Below are 23,233 nucleotides of genomic sequence, written 5' to 3' on the forward strand. Positions count from 1 at the left end.
TCAAATCATGTAACATTTCTGAGTCTAGCTTGGGGATAATGTGCCTATCAACTGTCTATCTCACAGGACATTGTGATAGTTAATATTTATACACTTTGAAGATGCATTATATAAAGCTAATTATTAATAATAAACACTTGATTAGCGTCTCCAAAATGGAGAAGCTGAAATGGTCATCCAGCGGGTTGTGAAAAGCTCATAGCGTAACAACATCACCATGTTGCTGTAAACTACACTTCTGCTGGAAAAAGATAATCTCACATCGTTTTGCATGAAAGAGGTAAATCAGATCACTACATCAAACAAAAACCTGCACACCACAATGGCTTTGATTTTGGTAAATTTTATTTTACAACACAATGTGGGGCACTTCATGGTAATGTGGAGTTCACAAAAAACTTTGCACTGACACTGTAACTTGGAAAAAACACAATTTATAGTACATACACAGTGTGCTACTGGTAGTAGTCTAAGGTCTGGTCTGTAATTCTGGAGATGACTTCATACTGTAGGCTAAAGTGTGCAACAGCACAGAGTAAAGTCCTAAATTTGGTGGCAGTTTTAATAAAAGCCAGTGACTGATTCTATTTATAAACATGTTAGAACACAGTGTTAATTTATTTAAAAACCTCTGTGATTATTGAAAGGATCAATAAAAGCATTACATCTCAAAACATCCTGTACTTCATGTCTTTCCTGTAGGTAATTAAAGATGTCCCTACTGGCCCATAAGAGCTTTATAAAAACTTTTCCCAAAGATGGCTAAAAAAAGCTCTGAAAAAAAAGTTCTGGAATAATGCCAGGATAGGTTATTACTCTCTGTTCAATGCTGATGCTCTCTCCTTCTCTCTTTCAGACACAGATTAAAAAAAACAGTTATTTCCTTGACCAAATGAAACATTTTTACTTATCTTCTGAACAAAATGGTGAATTAACACAATATATGCTTGTTTGTGTGTTGCATCCAAAACTAACTATTCCATAGTGCTTTATCGCTCCATTCAAGTAAATTAATTTAAACCAGTTCTTGACAGAAGCTTGAAGGTTACAACAAAATGTACATCAATACATAATTTAATTTACAAAAAATTAAAAGGTACTTGCAACAATTGATTTAAGCAATGATTTATCACAATTAGGGCTGCCACAAACTAGATTCTGGATATACATACAGTCACCACCATAAATTATTATCTAGAATTGATTGTATTAATAAGAGACGCTTAACTTGTTAAAAAAAATCAAGAGATAAACTAAGCATCAGAAGTTCTAAATGTATAAACAGAAATTACTCCCACTATGTTCTTGTAACATACTGTGAGTAGAATATAGGGATTATTACTTTTGAGTACTTGTATATTAATCATTGCTGAAACCATGTTTATTACTATAGTATGCAATAACATGACAACCACAATCATTTTCAGTCACATTTGGAGATGCACATTTGCCTGGTGACAACGTTTACTGTTTATGTTTTTATCATACAACCATATTAAATGCTACAAGTAATTTTATACAGTTCCAAAAAATATGATCTCAAGGATCGGCTTGAAAAGCAGATGTGCATATTTGCTGGAACTAAATTACTTTAAAAAGAGAAAAGGAAAAATATTGCACAAAATCCAGTAATTTTTTGAAAGTCAATACGTGTTCCTCCACATCCAAGTAGCTCCCTTATTTTAACAGAAACATAATTGCATTTTACACAATCAGAATCAAATGTCAATTTACTTGAATTCCACTTCTGTTGTTCCAGGGCTAATACTGTTATTGGACTCTAAATATGAATCCTGTTAAAACTGACCTAAGTAATGTAAAAACTAGCTTCCGTTGAGCCCATGTAGTAAAGCCTGGGATATAGTTCATAACTTTGAACTTTTCATCCCAACTACAGCTGGGCAAAATTTTTCAACCTAAACTGGTTTTGGTGAAAAATGCAGATTCAGTGACATCAAAACATTTAATGAATTTGCGTAACTTCACCAAATTGTTTTGGTTGAACCCCCTAGCCCCCTAAAATCTCACAGGCCCATGATTAGAGCACTCACCTGACAGGTGCAGATCCCTGTTCCAACCCCTTTTCCCACCTCCCAGGGGAGTATCCTAACCACTGTACGAAAAGTTACGAGAGAGGTCTTCCTCCGCCTCCTCTGGCTGTTCTGTAAAAACTCATCTATGGGGGCCTGATTCAGTGGGCAGTCTTTGAGAATGCCTACTGGATTGGGCCCCTCAGGCAAGTTCAACGCCAAAAGCTTGTTTTCTCCTGGTTTGTACATCATTCTGGGGCTTACGCAGGAAATAGGTGTCTGGTTGCCCACAGGGAAGAAGCACTGTGTGTGCTCAGAGGCAGAAACATGGACTCCTAGGGAACTTTTACTACAAAAACTTAAGTCGCCGAGTGAGTTTAGGTGCCTACAGGGTTTCAGTAGGAATACTGGGGATTGCAGTGATCCCAAAACTGGAGACTTAGGCACCTAACTCCTTTTGGGCAGTCAGCCCATGGTGCCCCATGTGACAATAAACATCTGCTAAGTCAGAAACCCCCATGTAAACCCCTTGGAACAGACACTATCCTTTTAATAGTATTGACAGGGAGGATGGATGGCAAAGCTTCCATAGATCAGCAGTTGCGTAGGCTCCTTGCTCCTGAATGGGGTACTAATGCAAGTTTTTATAAGACAAAGGGCCAGATTTTCAAAAGGGCCTCAACCTAGAATCTAGTTTCCCTGCATGAAGTTTTGCTCCTGCAATCAATTACATGCACATAACACAGATTATAGACATTTACCTACCAATATGATTTGAGGGTTGCACAACTGATTGTTCTATAGAACTGAACCCAACAATTAATTGTGGATGCAAAATTAGAAACAGTTTAACTGGCTTAAAATTTCTTTGCCTAGAAATATATAATGAATAATAACATGGGGTTAGGAAAAACTCATTCTACAGCCTGAAAGAGACACAAACCCAAATTTTAAAATCTTTAAAAAATTTAATAGGTAGGATTTCAACAGTGCTCAGCGTTGGTCTAAGTCTGCTCCCATTGAAGTCAATGTTAAAATGTCCGTGACTTCCCTGAAAGCAGAGTCTAGCTAATGCTGAGACTTTGTGAAAATCCCACCTTTAGCCAATCAGCAATATCACTCTCAGAATGCTACGTGACTGAAGGTTTCAGTCATGACAGTTATTTCACAGCTTCTCGAACTACACTCTTCCTTCAAAACAAGGCTATTTTGGAAGTGATGCTACCCCAAAACATGGCACTGTGACTGTCACACTGTTCTCAAACATCTCCTGAACAGATCTCGCTCCACATGCATACAGGGAAGGCAGTGACTGGCTCTGCATCCATGGTTCTGTCCATCCCTGGACTTCTGTAAAGGATTTTCACAGTATTGGGGATCTATACATGGAGAGATGGGAAGGCGATAATGGGGGCCACAGATCATCCTTCCCCCTGTGGGGGATTTGATGAAAAGGCTTCATTGGAGTCATGCTGCAAAACAGCTAGAATGAGACAAGGCCCAGGACTCCAGAATACCCACTGAGATCCACAGGTTCTGGGGGCTCAACCCTCTGCTCACGGGTTGAGGCTCCCAGCTGTATCACCCCAATGGAACAATACAGGGAAAAGTCAGAGAGGGGAATCCTGGAGAGCATCTCTCCCTTCTGATGCTCTCACTTTGTTTTTTCCTAAGCAGAATGGGGATATGGCTCACATCATGGAGGCATGGTGCATAAGCTATTAGAGATGAACCGGAAGACCTGAAATTCAAGTCCCAGTGTAACTGACTAGGTCAGGACTTTGTCCCTAAGTATGGATAAGAGAGTGCAAAGTTAAATAAACAAATCTCATATTTCCCTCACCGGGGAAAAATAGGAAGCTCAGAAAGATACTGATTCAGCTACAAAACAGGTGCCTCTACTGGAGTCCTGAGGAGCTTTTTCACTGAACTGAGTTCAGCTCTCACCAGTAGATGGAGATTAATGCTGATGCTTTAGAATGCATTGGGAGAATTCACACAGATGAGAATAGTTGAAAACTTGTAAAATCCTTGACTTGGACACTTTTTCTTACCATGGGACTGTCTGTGACAATCAAAATACTGTAGACGTGGCCTACAGACAGACTGATACTGCGCGAAGAACAGAGTAGAACTGCGCTGGCTGGAGATATCAGAGTTGCTATTCTATTTGATAAATTTGGCATGGTTAACTGGTTTTTTTGTTGTTGATATGGAAGATGCTTGGTAATTTTGTATGTTTAAATAAGGCACCAATATTAGCCTTTCAAAAAGATCTTTGATATCAAGTGGTAAAGGATCTAAAAATGTGGCTAAATTTAAATTAATCAAACATAAACAACGAGGCTATATTTTAAGGTATTTAGGGTTCGAAAAGAAGGAAGACACAATAGTCAAAATACTGTAAACATTCTACTAATCACATCAGCAATATGCGAAGGATTTGACATTAGTGTGCAATCCTAACACATTCATGGCTATTGCAATAAAAAATGATTCAAAAAGTTGAATTTTACCAGCCATCTTTTAACTTTGTACTTTAGCAATTTCACTTATCAGATACATGAATATTACTTATAAAACAATGACCCATCAAGGCATCAATGTTGTACAATTCCCAAATCATTTTTTTCAGTGCTATACTCCTAATAATCATTAAAGGGACATTAGCAACCTGGTATGGCTTCCAAATTCTCCTCCACTGAAGTGCCTAAGGGAGTCAGGTGCCCAACTTGTATCAAGTCAGTGAAAGCTGATCCATTAGATGTTTTTGAAAACCCCATTCTTAAATCTCATGCTGCATTCCTGAAAGATGCTTTTATAGATTTAAAAGTAAACATCACTAAAATTTCTGATAAGCTTATTTTTTTCTCCGAGACAGAAACTGATAAGTCTATAAGATATAAAAGCATTTAATATATATTAAACATCTTACAAATGTGCATAGCGCATATTATCCTAGTAGATTCCTAATGTCTTTTCACATTATCTCATTCTGATTCCTCGTAGTTCTACCCAAGAATTCACTTCACCTACTATGATAGGGTGCGCGCACCACATCAGCCCTGATTGGGTTAATGAGGGCCTGAGAAGCTAATTAGGTCACTTGACATCACCTGAGAGAAGGAGGGCCAGGGTAACTGAGAGGGAAGTCCCGCTTGGGGAAGGGCTGGGCCAGCACTAAAAAACCAAGAGGCTGAAAGCAGCAGGCCGTGTAAGGAGTCTGGAAAGAGGCTAGGAGGGGTGAAGTAGCCACAGGAAGTAGAGTAGGCTCCAGTGGTAAACCGAGAACCAGGAAAGAGAAGATACAGAAGCTTGGTAGGAAGGAGACTGGGGAAACAGTGACAGGGAATGGGAATGAGGACCTGGATTGCTGGTTATAAGGTCCCTGAGCTGGAACGTGGTAAAACAAGTGGGTCCGGGTTCCCCTGCCAGCCTCTGGTATATGGAATTAAGGTTAGCAAAATGCAGTTACACAAATAAGAATGCAACTGAGCATTTCATGTTTCTAGTGTTATCAGAGTAACAATCAAACAAGAAGTGCTATGAGATTGGTAGGACTTTTCTTTTTCCTGTCTTATCCTAAACGCACCTAACAGCACAGCATAACCTACTTGGGTACTGATTTAGGACCAACAAAGCAGCATGCCACTTCCTGACTCCCTGAACCACCTCCTGCAACATCTTGTGTTTTCCTTGGAGCTCCCCCATCTAAACACTGTTCAGACCTGACACTTCCTATTTCTTGATATCTGATAACCCAGCTAAAATGTTTAATAGTTTATGGGTTAATAATAATTTTGGTCCTCAGTAACTCAAACACAGTTTTGCCAAGTGCCCCTTTTTGGGATAACACAAATAAAGATGCCACCTGAATCTCAGATACTATGGTGATATGTACTACAGAAAACCCTAAGGCAGATCAGGATGCAAATCTTACAATCATCCTCAGCACCAATAAGCTGCTGAGGTCCTCTTCAGAAATATATACTGAACACACCTATAAAAACTTTCCAAGGTCATTATACTATGAATTGTGAGTCCACAACCTGACCTTTTCCCTTGCACGTAAAACGGGGCCCTTTGGTGAAGGGGCCTCATACCATTACCCAGTAATGTGGCCCATCCTCACCAGTGGTGTGGCTGAAATCTGCCTCCCCCCTCCTTTTCTCCTATTCAGAGTCTGTAGTTTGGGATACAAGACCTTCTTTTACAACGCCAGGGATATTGCCAACAAAGTTATGTGAAATGACAAGATAGTATTAGACACTAAATCTCATGGGCAGAGCATCAAACAGCCACCCCTCCCCCCACAACCTCCCTAAAGGGATCACACACGAATTCCCTTGAGCCACCTGACATAACCAATTGCCTGATGCTCGTGGTGATAAAACGGGAAAAGAAAAGCCAAATCGCTTTAGTCAAAAGGAAACTTCTTTTGTAAACCCAAACATGGCAACTGGTGTTAACCTGTGTAGTGATCCACTACCAAAGTACTGCAGCCCAACCTGCCTCAACCCCTGACTTCAACTTGCTCTCCCTGGTCTGTGCTGAGGATACCACTAAGCTGTCTTTGCCACAGAAGAAGATTCCTGCTGTTGGTGAGGAAGAGTGGGAGAGCATTCCTCGCAATGACAAATCCTGTTACTCCTTGCTTTGTGTTACACATGCCAATAGACAGTATTCAAAGTTGCCATTTTTGGCCTAGTGTGGTTCACCCCAGAATGTACTCATTCTGATCTACAGAGGGCAGGGGAAGAAGAGGGGTGGACAAGGAGAATGAATAGATGTGCTCTACTCAAAAAAATACTTTTTGAATTTTAAATACTGAAATATCCTCTAGGAATGCTATGTGCTCGAAAGGGGATAAATGTTTATGCCTAAATATAGTACATGCAGCATCCATTTAATTCCTTTCCTTGTAATTGCAAAAAGATTCTCTTGTATACATGAGGGTGGGGTATTTGTGTTCTTAATTGCTGAACCAATTACTTTAGATGTCTAGTGTTATAAGTAATCTTCATTCACTGCTCTTTAAAATACTGCACAGCTCAACAAAACAAAACTCCTAAGAAGCAAAGTGATAATTTAATGTTTCTTTTAAAGGTGGCTTGTAAAAATCAAATGGTCATGTTCAGCAGTGGCACAAATTAATGTTAGTACAGAATTATTAAATTGTAGAAATTTTAAAAACAGCAATAAAATCTATCAATTTCACTTACAGTTTCCTTTCTGAAAATTCCTAGATGAAAACATCTACATTGGGACACTGGATAATATGTCTTTAAAGTGCCTTAGTTGTAAACAGAAGTTAAGTAACTTCACATTATCATTCAGCACTTCACAAGAAAAAAGTATGCACCACCTTTTCAAGGTCTAGAAGACATGGCCACAGTTTCTGTTTATAACAAGCTCCCTATTATTCACAAGAGATCCTTTAATTTAGAAAAGATCTTTTCCCCCTTTGCTCAAGCAGATACCTGCCATGGAAAATCATTATTACTCTTCTGAACGTTTGCAAGTCACCTTCTAAGATATATAAACCTTTCCCCCAAATGATTAAGGCAATTAACTCATTACAAACATCGATATTTGTAAGTTTCAGACAAATCTAAACTGTTTTGTTCATTTCATGCCCAACAGGATTAATACAGTACCTTCAGTATCTGGATATATGCAAAGATGATACACTTCCTGCTGCACAAAGGAACATTAGTAAGCACCATGCACCAGTTGTATATTCCACATACATACAAACTAGTACCTGATTTAAGAGTGCATTAGTATATTTAGTTCCATCTTGTAGACTTAAACACAGCCAACAAATTAACTGAGAAACATATAAGCAGATGTCTAAATCCATGTACTAATCAAAACACAAGGATTTTAAAACGTAAAAGTAATTATTCCTTTGGGATCTTTTGGTTATCATGTATTACATGGACTCCTGAGTAGTCTCTCTTTAACCTCCCATGGAAATAGTTTCAAAGTTCCTTTATGCTTTATTTCCACTGCTATTACTGGAGTAATTATCCTCTGAAATGTTTAAACTGTGGTGAAAAGCAGAGGTCACTTTACATAATGATACAACTTCATGAAGAAGCCCACTTTCTTCTGGGGTTTCCTTTCCTTCATCCCCGTCTTTTTGCCAAGGAATTAGAATGGATGGATGTTGACAAAGGTTCACAGGGAGCTGATCCTCTGAGGTATTGCTTAGTGTTTCATTCGGTTTTATCTTCCTATGGAAGGAGTCTTCTACTTGGGAAAATTCCAGAGAAGCAAGTTGTGCAACTGATCGTGTTGGAGAAGCTGACTTTACAAAATCTTTAGGAAAATCCACGTGGTCAGCACTAAGGGTTTTGTCACTGTTTTCTTCCTGCAGCACAGAGACAGATTCCATATGGTCACTAAAATCAACTTGCTTCCTTGGTGATGGAGGGAGCTGTTTCCCATGGAGAACACTATCATCCTGACCAAGATTCCACTCCACTGGGTCATTAGTACCACTACAGAGCAGAGCGAGGTTGCTCTCACTAGGTGCACTAGACTTGTTCTGAAACAAAGAACATGTGTTTTTACAGTTAATCTTACAAGAAGAACCCTTCCTCTCGCATCACTGAAATAAAAATCCTGTTTTCATGAAAGGATATACATCCCCTGAATTTCCCTAGATACAGAATGGCATAGCTGGGAAATTGCAATGCAAGCTTTTTGACACTGCCTCATCCCGACATTTAAAGATCACCTCTAGGAATGACAAAAGAGTTCAGTCTCCATTGCCCATTCAACCTTGACCACAAAGGTATAGCCTGTGTCAGTTGCAATTGTGGTTTTGCATTATGAGATAAGAAATTGAGATTCAGACCCCTGGCCACTGTTGGCAGTGTTGGTCCCAGGATATTAGAGAGACAAGTGGGTGAGATAATATCTTTTATTAGACCAATTTTTTGTTGGTGAAAGAGACAAGCTTTCAAGCTCCATGGAACTCTTCTCCAGGTTTGGGAAAGGTATTCCCAAGGTCACAGCTAAATGCAAGGTGGAACAGGTTGTTTAGCATAAGTAGTTAAAACACACTGTAATACCTTTCAAGGTGAAGTGGACAGTTAACTCCTCTCTAGTCATAGGACAAAAAAGGGGGGTTAGTGGGTTACAGATTGTTGTAATAAGCCATAAATCCAGTATTTTTATAAGACCATGATTTTTAGTGTCTAGCACAGCTATGACTTTAGATCCTGGGCTCATCTTTTGAAAGTGCTGTGCAGGTTTCCTTTTAGAATGAGGACTGACAGGTCAGATATAGAGTGATGACTTTGTGAAAAGTGTTTGCCCCTAGATGATAGGGTGTTTTTGTCTTTTATCACTTTTCTGTGTGAGTGCATTCGAGAGCGTAGTGACTGTCTGGTTTCACCTCATAATTGTTATTGAGCCATTTAGTGCACTGGATGAGGTACACCACATGTTGTGATAGGCATGTGTAGTACCCACAAATCTTGAAAGGTGTGTTGTGGGGGATATTGCTCATTTTAGCAGCAGAGATATGTCTACTGGTTTTGCATGATGTTCTGGCAGGTCTGGTGCTGCTTTGAATTGGTATGTCTGATCTCTGGAGAGCTTGCATCTGATGATGATGTTGGGGGTTGTTTGAAGGCCAGAAGAGGAGGTTTGGGAAATTCTTCTTTCAGGATGTGGTCCCCATGGAGTATGGGTTTTAATTGTTTAATGATACCTCACGTGGGTTTCAGTGTAAAGTGGTAGGTGACAACTAGAGGTGTGTGGTCAGAGGTTCTCTGCCCTGTACTGAAGCAGATTTTCCCACGGTATATCTACTTCCACCTTGTATTTAGCTGCGACAGTCTGAGTACATTTCTCGGATCTGAAGAAGAGCTCTGTGTAAGCTCAAAAGCTTGTCTCTTTCACCAGCAGAAGCTGATCCAATAAAAGATATCACCTCACCCACCTTGTCTCACCCATAATCACTGGGATTTCTATTCTTCGTTTCAGTAATCAGTTCCACACACATTTATTATTAATCTTTTAGTTCACAAACAAAATGGATATTTTATTAATGCAATCCTTGTATGGTGCTTATAACATCAATGTTGATCTGGATTAGCATCAGAGTTAATTGTTCCAGCAAAGGATCGCTAATATGGGAGTGCTTTTGACAACAGCAAATCTTAAGCACCAAACACAGAAGTTGAAACTTACAGATACAAAAGTCTTTTGACAGTGGTCACCAACACCAGGGAGCTGATCTAATGAAGATTTTAAAGATTTAGCAAAAGCTCTGATCCTGCAAAAGAATCTGTGCCCTGGGTCCAATGGGACCGTGAATTAGAAGCCTTGAGTGGACAGACCCATTTGTAGGGTGGAGCCTTAGACTGCTAAACTGAAAATGAAATCGTTTGTAAAGCAATGACTCCTTGGATCCCATGACTTAAACAAGCTGGGAAACTTCCCCAGAGTGATATACTTACCCCTATTTTCAATTGGGGAGTCCAAATTATTATCAACAGCCTCTAGAACGATAACTGAGACCAATTCCTGCCCAGGGGATAGAGGGAGAGAACATAAGACCCCCGTGCAGCAGCAGGGAGGATTCCCAACAAGCCCTAGATGTGGTTACCGCATCTAATGGCACACCACTGATAAACTGGAAAGGAGTATACCCAAATCCTCAGCTGAGGAGCATTCATACTGTGGCTAGCAGCATGAGTTTGTTAGAAAAACATGCTTCTGGTTTTTGGAGCAGCAGCAAGGCACAGTTGTGATGTGTGAACCATTCTTCCATATACTGGGCCATGCATGCAGTTTCCACCAGCGAATGCCAGCTTCTATTCTAAATTAATGAGGTTGTTTTACACATGAAAAAGATGACTAACCATAGCCTTATAATCAATATCATCTGTTGATCTAAAGAAATCCAGGCTCTTTGCTCCTGAGAGCTTTCCTTGATCTGAACTGTGTGTGCTCAGCGTGTCCAAAATCTCTCCCAGCAAGTCCATTTCTCCTGTGTGATAAGACATTACTCCTGTTTCACCAGAATCGTCACTATCATAAAAATAAGCGGAAGCTTCCTCGCTGTCTTCAGATGATAACCTAAAAACAATAAACTTTCCATCAGCTAAAAACGTAAAATATTTTATGATGTCAGAATGGCCACTTCTGTAAGTAAATAAGGATAGCTTATTCAGAGGCCATTTGAATTTGAAAGTGGACTTAACCTGGCGTTTGTTCCAACAATTTCACCGGCAAATAAGAACATGCAGACAGATGCAGGTGCAATCAGGGAGTAGGTATCTACATGCCCCAGTAACATACAGAAACAAAAAAGGAGGCCAGGTCTTGTAAAGCCAGCATTAAGTAGTGATGGATTTATTTTATGTGTAGCATTACGAAAATAAAGTTCACAGAGTACAAACAGCCTTTTCGAATATGGTCTACATATTAACAGTATTTGACTGGAAAATGATAACACAGACACCATTAATAAATAAGGAAAAAAATCATGTTGCTACTGGTAGCATGTAGATATTTTTTCTATTCATCAAAGTAAAGGAGATCAGCACTGACTGTAACTTCAGTCTCAATGCTTATTACCATTCTGGTTAAGAAGTACAGCAGGATGCAATAACTGTAGCCAAGCGGCTGGAAGGAGAGAATGAAAGTCAGCGACTCCCAGCAGCACAAATATAGGTCCCACATCTACTTTCCTCTTAATTTAGGTCCCACATTTACCCCAGTCCTAGCCCTCCCACCCTCTCCACCTCCCACCCTCATCACCACCACCATTTCTACACTCGTACTCATTCCCCTTCTTCCCCATTCCTTTGTTTCTCCTTTTCTCTTACCAACTCTGGAATGCTTACTCCATCTCTAAAAAGATCACAACTTCTTCATAGCTGGCTACCTCCAGCCCCTGACTCTCAGAGGGATCTGGATCCCTTCCTCTCACTTTGTCTTTGCAGCTCTCCTCTCTTATGGAGGCCGCCTCTCCTCCTCACAAACTCCCTGCTTTGGATTGTGGCAGGGGTGTTGAGATTCTCCTCTCCTGTTCCTGACACTTCCTTCACCCTCCTCCTTCCCTTCTGGACAGCACTGCATGCAACCTTTCCCTCCTCTCCCCAACTCCCTTTGTTGCTCTCATCTATCATCCGCCCAACTCCTCCTCATCAGTCTTCCTCTCTGATTTTGTCTCCTGACTCTCTCTCTATTCTCCTCACAATCTCCCTCGGTGACTTCAACTTTGATGTTGATGTCCCACCTGACCCCTTAGGCACAAGTTTCAGTGCCCTCACATCAAACATATGCTGCCTGATTTCACTTCCATGACCCCTCATGATGTATCCCCATCCTATTTATCATCTTTCATTCACTATTGAGATGTTGACTCATGTCTCCGGTTAGCCCATGATGCCAGCCTTCATTGCCCACTCATCATTTTTCCAAACAAATACCTTTATGCTTTCTCCCATGATGTTCCTCCTGCTCGGAAAAAGCCCTTATAAACATAGAAATGCAGGGAGGCAAGGGACCTTGAAGGGAGATCACCCCTGACAGGTGTTTGTCTAACCTGTTCTTAAAAGCTTCCAGTAATGGGATTCCATAACCTCCCTTGGAAGCCTGTTCCAGTGCTTAACCGTCCTTATGATTAGAAAGTTTTTCCTCATATATAACCTACATTTCTGTTGCTGCAGATTAAGCCAATTACTTCTTGTCCTACTTCAATGGACATGGAGAACAATCAATCACCATCCTCTTTATAACAGTGCTTAGCATATTTGGAGACATTTATCAGGTCCCCCCTCAGTCTTCTTTTTTCAAGACTAAACATACCCAGTTTTTTTAACCTTTCCTCATAGATCAGGTTTTCTAAACTTTTATCATTTTTGTAGCTCTCTTCTGGACTCTGTCCAATTTGCCTTGCTTAAAATGTGGTGCCCGGAATTGGACACAGTACTTCAGCTCCTGGGGCCTCACCAGTGGAAACTAGAGCAGAACAACTACCTCCCAGGTCTTACATACAACACTTCTGTTAATACACCCCAGAATATTATTAGCCTTTTTTGCAATAGAATCACATTGCTGACTCATTCAATTCATGATCCACTATAATTCCCAGATCCTTTTCAGCAATACTATAGCCTAGCCAATTATTCTCATTTTGTAGATGTGCACTTGATTTTTTCCTTCCTATGTGTAGTACTTTGCAGTTATCTTTATTGACTTTCATCTTATTTGAGTTCAGATCAATTCTCCAATTTATCCAGGTTCTTTTGAATTCTAATTCTGTCCTCCAAAGTGCTTGCAACCCTCCAGCTTGGTGTCAACCGCAAATGTTATAAGAATACTCTCCACTCCATTATCCATCATTTATGAAAATATTGAATAATACTGGATCCACGACAGACTCCTGCTGGACCCCGCCAGATACATCCCATCACTTTGACAGTGAACCACTGATAACTACATATTGAGTAAAGTCTTTCAATCAGTTGTGACCTCCCCTTATAGTAATTTCATGAAGACCACATTTCCCTAGTCTGCTTATGAGAATGTTCATTCCCCATATGCCTTACATTTGTGTATAAAGATCCACAAAACTACCTCATTATTCTTCTTCAAAACCCTCCTAAAAGCTCTCCATTGCTGTGATGCCTTAAAAAGACTTGACAATGGTTAGGCTGGTTGTGCACTGAGATCACTGACTTTCATGCTGACCAATATTGTCTCCTTGTTTCCTTGTCTCCTTGCCTCCTACCTCATCTACTTGTTTGTATCAGTCTGTTGTCTCCTCTTGCAGGTATATATAAGCTCTTTGGGAGAGGGACCATCTTTTTGTTGAGTGTACGGTGCCAAGCACAAAGGGGTCCTAGTCCATGACTAGGGCTCATTGGTGCTATAATAATACAAATAAAATAATAATAATAATATGCTGCCCTTGTTTCTCTGCTACTAAAAGTAGGATTTTATTTCCATATTAGACACTAGAACATGTAGCAATTTTTAGGTCAGGAGTCACACTGGCAAAATATTCACTCACATGAACTCAACTGGTTTAAAAATCCATTTGTGGGACAGACTGACATACATATATTCTCTCTCTCTGTGTGTCTCTCTCTCTCTCTCTCTCTCTCACACACACACACACACACACACACACACAGAGGTTGCTTACTTGCTTGTTCTGTCCATTTCATCATCATCATCATCATCCAGGACAGAATCATGATTGCTGACATTGGCGAGGTGTTGGTTGAAACGCGTCTGGAGAGGAAAAATCAACACTGTGATCTTTCTTTATTTTCTTGCCTTCTGATCACTGTTCATTTGGGGTCAGACCACACTCTATTCATTTATTTCAATGAGAGCAGAGGCTCTGAGCACCTACAGGAATTGAGCCCTTGATGGGCAGCATTATGTATTGATAAGAGAGGTCCTTTAGGGATTCTCACAGGAGGACCAAAAGAACTCAAACATCACCGATAAAAGAGCAAACAGCACAGTACATTTTTCTTTATGGACATAGATAGCCGAATAATTCATGTAAACCCTTAACACCAGTTGAAGACTGACCATTGAAGATGAAGAAACTGCACTGGAGAGCACGGGCTATTTTTTCTTGCAAGCATCTTGGACAAAGAACTGTGGTTCAATGTCTCCAGACATGTATTTGTGTGAAGTTCTCAAGTTTAAGTGGCCAACTGTGTATGAGAATAACTCATTTCTGGGAATAGCGACTATTAAACGAAGCATGAGGCTCTTTATGTATCTTCTTTACCATGTAGAATGCAGTATTCTGTTGAAGTGTTTTACTCTACTTGAACAAATGTCTCAATTACCTTAATAAAAACTATGGGACAGAAATTTTGGTGGTTTGTACAATCGAAAGGGCAGAAACCTGCTTCAAAATTCTATGCAGCTTTAATATTTATGTGACAATTCACCTATGCAGAAGAGCCACAGAAAAGATCTTCACAAATCGGAAAACTGACCATTGTGAAATGTATGGAAAGCCAAAGTACCTATGTTAGCTAACTTAAAAAAAACAAAACCAAAATAAACCAACTATACACTACTATAGAGAAGTGCTACTGCCAGAAATCCATACATCATTATGGCAGATGGTTCAGGGAATGTCTAAGGGCTAGTCTACACTATGAGTTTATGTCAGATTTAGCAGCGTTAAATCGAATTAACCCTGCACCCGTCCACATAACAAAGCCATTTTTTTCGACATGAAGGGCTCTTAAAACGGATTTCTGTACTCCTCCACAACGAGGGGATTAGCGCTGAAATCTACATCACCGTTTCGAATTAGGGTTAGTGTGGATGCAATTCGAAGGTATTGACCTCTGGGAGCTATCCCACAGTGCACCATTGCAACCGCTCTGGACAGCAATCTGAACTCGGATGCACTGGCCAGGTGTACAGGAAAAGATCCAGGAACTTTTGAATCTCATTTCCTGTTTGGCCAGGCGAGCTCATCAGCACAGGAGACCATGCACTCCCAGAATCGAAAAAGAGCTCCAGCATGGACCTAATGAGAGGTACTGGATCTGATCACTGTATGGGGAGAGGAATCTGTGCTATCAGAACTCTGTTCCAAAAGACAAAATGCCAAAACATTTCAAAAAATCTCTGAGGCCAGGAGGGACAGAGGCTACAGCAGGGATGCAACACAGTGCCGCGTGAAACTTAAGGAGCTCACACAAGCGTACCAGAAAACCAAAGAATCAAACGGACGCTCCGGGACAGAGCCCCAGACATGCCGCTTCTATGCTGAGCTGCATGCAATTCTAGGGGGGGCCTCCACCACTACCCCACTCCTGTCCATGGACTCCGATGATGGTGTACTCTCCCCCATGCCTGAGAATTTTGCGGACGGGGAAGATGAGGAGGAAGAGGATGAGCTTGAGGACAGCACACAGCACACCATTCTCCCCAACAGCCAGGATCTTTTTATCACCCTGACTGAAATACCCTCCCAACCCAACAAAGCCAGGGAAGGGACCTCTGGTGAGTGTACCTTTTTAAAGATAATACATGTTATAAAAGCAAGCGTTTTTTAATGATTAAGTAGCCCTGAGGACTTGGGATGCATTCGTGGCCAGTACAGCTACTGGAAAAGTCTGTTAACGTGTCTGGGAGTGGAAATCCTCCAGGGACATCTCCATGAAGCTCTCTTGGAGGTACTCTAAAAGCCTTTGCAGAAGGTTTCTGGGGAGAGCGGCCTTATTCCATCCTCCATGGTAGGACACTTTACCACGCTTTGCTAGTAGCAAGTAATTTGGTATCATTGCGTGACAAAGGCTGGCAGCGTACGGTCCCGGTGTTAGCTGGCATTCAAGCAACATCCGTTCTTTATCTCTCTCTGTTATCCTCAAGAGAGTGATATCGTTCATGGTACCCTGGTTGAAATAGGGGAATTTAATTAAGGGGACATTCAGAGGTGGCCGTTCCTACTGGGCTGTTGGCCTGTGGCTGAAAAGAAATCCTCCCCGCAGTTAGCCACGCCATTGGCGCTGAGCTGTTTGCGTTTGGCTAGCAGGGATCTTCCCTGATACCAGCCACACAGTGGGGTAAAGCGATCATCCCAGAGAATTGGATGGGCGGGGGGGGGTTAGTTTGGTTTCTGCTGCTGCACGTTAACACGAAAACTGCAGCACTAAATGGCCAACTCAACGGGCTTTGCTTGGTATTGGAGAGGAGGGCGCTGCTGTTATGAAGGTTGCAGAAGCCAAAAGACTATGGCTTACGATTGCTGCCTGCAAGCTGAATTCTGTTGCCTGAGACTGCGTGTGTGATCTCTAATACCAAAGCCACAGGCACTCAATATAAGATGCAAAATGCGACCTTGTACCGAAATCATATGTGCTATGTAATGTGAATAGTGTTGTTCACCATGAAAGAGTATAGCCATTGTTCTGTAAAATGTATCTGTCAAAATACTTCACTCCCTTTTTTCCCTCCAGCAGCTGCAGATGTTTCAAGCCTCCCTCCTCTGTCCCAAAGGCTATCTCAGATAAGGCAGCGAAAAAACAGCACGCGTGATGAAATGTTCTCTGAGCTCATGCAATCGTCCGGCACTGACAGAGCTCAGCAGAATGTGTGGAGGGACACAGTAGCAGAGTACAGGAAAGTGGCCGATGAACGTGAGGAGAGGTGGCGGCAGGAAGATCAGAGGAGGCATGAGGCAACGCTGGGGCTACTGCGGGATCAAATGGACATGCTCTGGCGTCTGGTGGAGGTTCATGAACGGCAGCAGGATCAGAGACTACTGCTGCAGCCCCTGTTTAACGGCCCTCCCTCCTCCCCAAGTTCCATAGCCTCCTCACCCAGATGCCCAAGAACGGGGGGGAGGGGTCTGGGGGGGAAGGCTCCGGGCACCCAACCACTCCATCCCAGTGGACAGCCCAAGCAACAGAAGGCTGGCATTCAAGAAGTTTTAAAGTGGCCTTTTCCTTCCCTCCTACCCTCCTCCACACCCCACCTGGGCTACCTTGTGAGTTATCTCCCTATTTTGTAATCAATTAATAAAGAATACATGTTTTTTAAACGATAGTGACTATTTCCTTTGCAAGCAAGCTGTGATAGAAGAGGGGAGGGCGGGTGGCTTACAGGGAATTTAGAAGCAACCAAGGGGGCGGGTTTTCATCAAGGAGAAACAAACAGAAGTGTCACACAGTACCCTGGCCAGTCATGAAACTGGTTTTCAAAGCTTCTCTGATGCACAGCGCTTCCTGCTGTGCTCTTCTAACCGCTCTGGTGTCTGGCTGCGCGTATTCCGCGGCCAGGCGATTTGCCTCAACCTCCCACCCCGCCATAAACATCTCCCCCTTACTCTCACAGAGATTGTGGAGCACACAGCAAGCAGCAATAACAATGGGAATATTGGTTTTGCTGAGGTCTAATCGAGTCAGTAAACTGCACCAGCAACCCTTTAAACGTCCAAATGCACACTCTACCACCATTCTGCACTTGCTCAGCCTATAGTTGAACAGTTCCTTACTACTGTCCAGGGTGCCTGTGTATGGCTTCATGAGCCAGGGCATTAAGGGGTAGGCTGGGTCCCCAAGGATAACTGTAGGCATTTCAACATCCCCAACAGTTATTTTCTGGCCTTCTTCTATTTCTAATATACCTTTTCTGAGGAGGTATTACTTATTACTGAGTTTTCTATTTTATGGGTGAAATCAGGCAAAGAACCCAGACTAAACTTTACAATGAAACCAATATTTGAGCGTGGAACAGAGTTCTGTACAGTCAATATCTAATGAAATAGTGGACAGCTGACTCGTCAGTGACTAATGCTACTGAACGTATCTTTTGAAACATATCCTCTTTATGGTTAGCAGCAGTGACACTCAGTTGTCTAAGCATTTATCTGTGTTGGGGCCATTAAAATACTTTGATTCCATAGGGAATGAACTAATTCTCAATGGAGATTCCCACTGATGTGTCGATTCTGGATAAATTTCTCATTTAATACAAATAAAGGCCCCTGTCCTGCAAGTGGCTCTGCAGAGCCCAGTCCTGTAGACACATCAGATTTAGTTGTTGCAACCATAAATCACCCCAGTGATGAAACAAGAAGTCTTCAAGAGAAGAAGGGCTATTTCAAAATGAAGAATTCATTCCATTTTTAAAAAATTTAGATGCTCTAGCTCACCAAAAATACAAATTAAAAAGAGCAACTGCAACAGGCTTTTTATACGGAAGCATTAATTCTATCAACAGAATAAACTGCCATGGGATTACACTGACTGGCTCCTAGAAACAAACAGTAAAAATAGTTGCAAACAGTGAATGCATCAGGTTAAAAAAAAAAAAGGTGTCTTTGGGAAATAGGAACTGAACAAACTGATTACAACTGGTAAATGCCACAGGGCTTAACAATTACCCTTGCCTGGGCTCTTTTGAGAGGTCTTCTGAAAGTATTACAGTTTGCCATTACTCTGCACATTAGTGGATAACAGCAGCAATAGAATAGTACATGAGTATGACACAACATATGCCGATGAAGTAAATAAAAATAAGAGAGACATTTCTGCCTTTCCCCTTGACTTTCACTCTCTCTTTGGAGATGGATTTTTGAATTTTTATGGGTGTGAGGAAAAATTTTTTTTACGTCCAATTGGTGAATGCTAACACAAATACAATGAGATGTACATAAACAATATTTAAAATCCTGATTAAAAATTTTAAAAGAAAGAAATATACTATAGGCACATTGCCAGGACTAAACAAGCACATTCACAATCATTTAAGGCACCATGAAATAGCCACTGAGACAAAATGCAACATATGTTTTTTTGAATAGATGATTTTCCTCTCAGAGTTGCAATAAAAATGACGAGGAGGGAGGAGTATGTCCAGACTGCTTTGCAAAAAAGAAAAAAACCTTCTTAATAAATTCTAAATGGAGAGCCATAAATCTTTTTCAAAGCTCCACTAGATGAAGTGACATAGTATGTGCACCTGCAAAAGCTGTCAAAGACATTTAAGAAAACCTTCCATTACTGATGAACCCTGCTGTTTGGAGTTATTTAAGCTTTTAATTTCTGTCTTTTCTGCATTTTGAAGTGTGCACACTTTTTATACCATTTCATAAAAAAAGGGACAGACCTTTGTTTCCTTCCTGATCCGAGTTCTAATAAACAGACCTCTTAAATTCATTACCACAAAAAACAAAAGATCGTAACCCTCCTTTCTTGCTGCACCAAAACTTTATAAAGACTTAATAAACTGCTGTCATAATTTGCTTTATAAAGTAAAACTTCCCACAATTACTAAACTCATATGGCTTCTTCCAGTTGGTACTGTTTATATAATAAATTTAATAATAAAATATTCATAATATATATATATATACACACACACACAAACACGTTTCATGAATTCTACATTTTTCTTAACTTACTTATAAGAGTAAAGTGAAGGTTTCTCTGATAGATATCCCCACCTCTTCTGGCTCACACAGATTATTAGCTATGTTATCTTTTCCTTCCTCTCTGTGAAATATAGTGTAAGTTCCACAAAGAAACAATTTAAGAAATGATTCGTTGGTGGACTCCATAAGCCATTTCACTGAACCACCCATCAAGCTTAACTGGCCTGTACAGGAGCTATGGGGAAGGTCTAATTGTAGCCAGCATGGGGATGAGTTCAGAGACCCATCTCCAACTCCCAGATGGCATCATGGTGCCAGCTGATGCCACGATAGCTTGAGCCATTCACCCATCCTGGAGCCTCTATGGAGCACTGGAATTGGTGGGCTGGTGACATATCTGTGATGTTGTTGCTTCTTCCCTACTGTCAAGACATGTTTCCTTTCATCAATAATGTATGTTATTTTAATAAAGTTATGACTGTTTAGCCATAATTTTCACAACTCTGTCTTTTCTGGTTTCTGCTTCTTTGGAAAACCTCCATCTTTACAAGGTTTGCTATCTAGAGGACTGAGGTGGATGCTGGCAACTGTGAATAAAGTGAAGATTATAGCAGAAACTATAAATATGGACAGAACCAAATAAAATGACGAAAGTTACAAAAGGAAAAAGGTTCTCTTACATATGGCAGTGGTTTCATAAACTTGCTATGATGGCCCAAAAATCTCAAAAATGTAGGAGAAATACATAAATACTAAAGGATTTAAAAGTTAAATTGTTACGTTTTTGATTGGGCATGAAAGCCAATGTTTGAAATGTCAGCTTTTTAATTTAATATTTCAACTTTCAGGATCATAACTTTCAGGTAATGAGCCCTTGTTAATCAGTACAAACACAGGAAGTTTGATAAGGCTACTGCCATTAATTGTCCTCAACGTGAGAAACAAATAAACCTTTGAAAAATGGCAGCTCATATATAGTTTCACATTGACTAACTATTCAATACATCAGCATTTAAAGTTTTCAACTGTGTTTAAAATAAAATATGTGAAGTAAATTTCCTGCTGGTTTATGGTATGAAAGTTACTCATTTAATATGAGAAAGCTAGCTAAGGAAAACTCAGTCATCAGAAATTCTATTTCTCTGAGTCCCCTCCTTCTCCCATCCTATCCAATAGCAAGAATTACAGACAGAACGAAGGAGGCAAAAAAATCAGTTAGTTCAGGGTACTATGTAAGCACTAAGCTACCCACTCCTTTCCAGTTAGAGACTTCCAGGCTATAGTAAAGGACAATGAGATCATAGGGAAAATACTTTTAGTTACACTCCTCAACAGCAGACTAGAATGATGCAGGAAATGGGAGGAAAAGAGAGGACTATGACAAATAGGATTACAGTTGAGTAAATTTTCTCTCGTTCAGTGTTCCTCTTCCCCATTATACCAAGCAACCACAATTACAGGCAAATGATATCATAAGAAGTGAGCCAAAGGAGTTATGCTTACTTGACAATAGTGTTCAGAGCACCTAATAGCTAATACATTTCAGTAGGCAAGGACTGATCCAACTGGAAATGGCAGATGCAGAGGGGAGGAGATGAACAAATGGCCACTTCACAAATTTCAGTATCGTGTACTTCTGCTCTGAGAGTCTGGAACAGTCCAGGCTTCGTACAAAATGGCATTTGGCTGTTTGCTCTGGACATAAATTAATAGGATATAGTCTTTAATCAGCCAAAACACTGTAGTTTTGGTACCTTTTGCCACTTGTTATAACCATCACAAACAGGAAACTTCTAAAACTATGAGTGCAAGATAGAAAATGACTTCAAAGCTGTGGGAAAAGACACTTTCTCTGCAGCAGCAAATACAGATAAGGGCACAACCTAAGTAAACCAATAGGCTCGTTAACATACAACTCTGAATTAATCCCCAGAACAAACTCAGTGGGAAAGTCAGTGAACTGTCTGGTTTTGAAAGACGCAAACCACCGAAGGAGAAATAATCAGTAAGTTTAATTCCCCCCTCTCTGTGGGATATCTTGACAGCAACTGAAATGCTACCTTAAGAGAACCGTACTTATAATTTCAGGGATATGTCTCTCAAAGTTTGAATGTGGTTCCATGAACCACGGGAAATTTGAAAACTACTTGCTGGTATTTAGGTTTCTGTGAAGAAAGGGAATAAAGAAGCTTTGGGGCATAACGATGAGAATCAATTTCTCTACTTTTAATGGGACTATGAATAGTTCAGAAGGCTGAAGAATGGACCTGGAGAGAATCAATTTAAAGCAGATGTAAAGGTCTTACAGACCTTTCTTGAAATCAGACAGAATTAAAACAATACTAGTCTGGGAGCTGTAGCCCAGGTATTAACAAACCTTCTGAAAAACATGAGGACACAGGTTCCTTTCCCAGGGATGATTACTGTTATAGTTAATAGTGGCTCATGCTAAACTAGTTCTCTGTGATGATGTCCTTCCCTTAAAGGTAAACTACTCACCAAGTAGAGCAAGGAATTAAATAGAGTGAAGGATGTGTGTGCGCCAGGGAATGCGGGCGACAGGAGAGTGACACTGGTATGTGTGTAGGGAAACACGGGGAGGAAGACGAAATTTGGGGATGCGGAGGTCAGGAGATTGGGGAACCTGGGATATACAATCTGGCTGTTTTGTGCTACTCTGATGATACAAAACAGCTGTAAACCCAGTTTACATGGCCAGAACACTCGGGTTGCTTTGCACTGCTGCTAAGTAGGGTGAAGCAGCCAGAACATATCAGTTAATCTGATCCTAAAATGTTAAAGTAAAGAAAAATGAATTTCAAGTTGATACACCGTATCTTCAAATCATTAGAAATATCACATGATAACATTCTCTTTGGGATTTCTGTTAATAGTTCATATACAAAATTATTGCTAAAGGGGAAATTACCAAACCAAAACCTATGTGAAAATAGAGCTAAGGTTAAGGGTACATATGAGCAATTTGGAGTAAAAGAGATTACAGGGATGTTGTAATGATTCCCAGAAAAGCAAAGAGCCAAAGAGCCAAAGGGACCCTGTTGCCTCTGCTGGCTAGAATGTGGGAGGAGGAAGATAGCCTATCAGCTTCAAGCTCCCTCCATGAGGAGAAGAAGGACATCAACCCCAGGAGTGGGAATAACTCTTCCAGAAGGATCATTGCCATGAGAAGCTGGGCAACAGCCTGATGGTGGGAACAGATTTCATCCAGTATACATAAGCCCAAATTGGGAAGCATGGAGGCTCTGAAAACAAAGAGGGCTCATATGCTGGTAGTTTTGGCATTAATATT

General features: G+C 40.7%; 1 protein-coding gene across 4 annotated transcripts in view; it reads right to left on the minus strand.

Annotated features, from left to right (window-relative positions):
* Positions 1 to 327: 327 nt before the first annotated feature.
* Positions 328 to 23,233, minus strand: part of DENND1B (DENN domain containing 1B) — a 244,789-nt gene continuing 221,883 nt past the window's right edge. For 3 of the 4 annotated variants that reach the window (XM_073356748.1, XM_073356747.1, XM_073356749.1), the window contains 3 exons: positions 14,209 to 14,297; positions 10,913 to 11,129; positions 328 to 8,583 (listed from right to left, as the gene is read on the minus strand). In XM_073356748.1, the coding sequence (XP_073212849.1) occupies positions 8,026 to 8,583; positions 10,913 to 11,129; positions 14,209 to 14,297 (864 nt within the window). In that variant the 3' untranslated portion in view covers positions 328 to 8,025. Of the gene's footprint in view, positions 8,584 to 9,982; positions 10,575 to 10,912; positions 11,130 to 14,208; positions 14,298 to 23,233 lie in introns of those variants that run through there. The other variant, XM_073356750.1, reaches the window with a different exon arrangement.

The sequence above is a fragment of the Lepidochelys kempii genome, chromosome 8 (genome assembly GCF_965140285.1).
Source record: "Lepidochelys kempii isolate rLepKem1 chromosome 8, rLepKem1.hap1, whole genome shotgun sequence".
NCBI classification, from domain to species: domain Eukaryota; kingdom Metazoa; phylum Chordata; order Testudines; family Cheloniidae; genus Lepidochelys; species Lepidochelys kempii.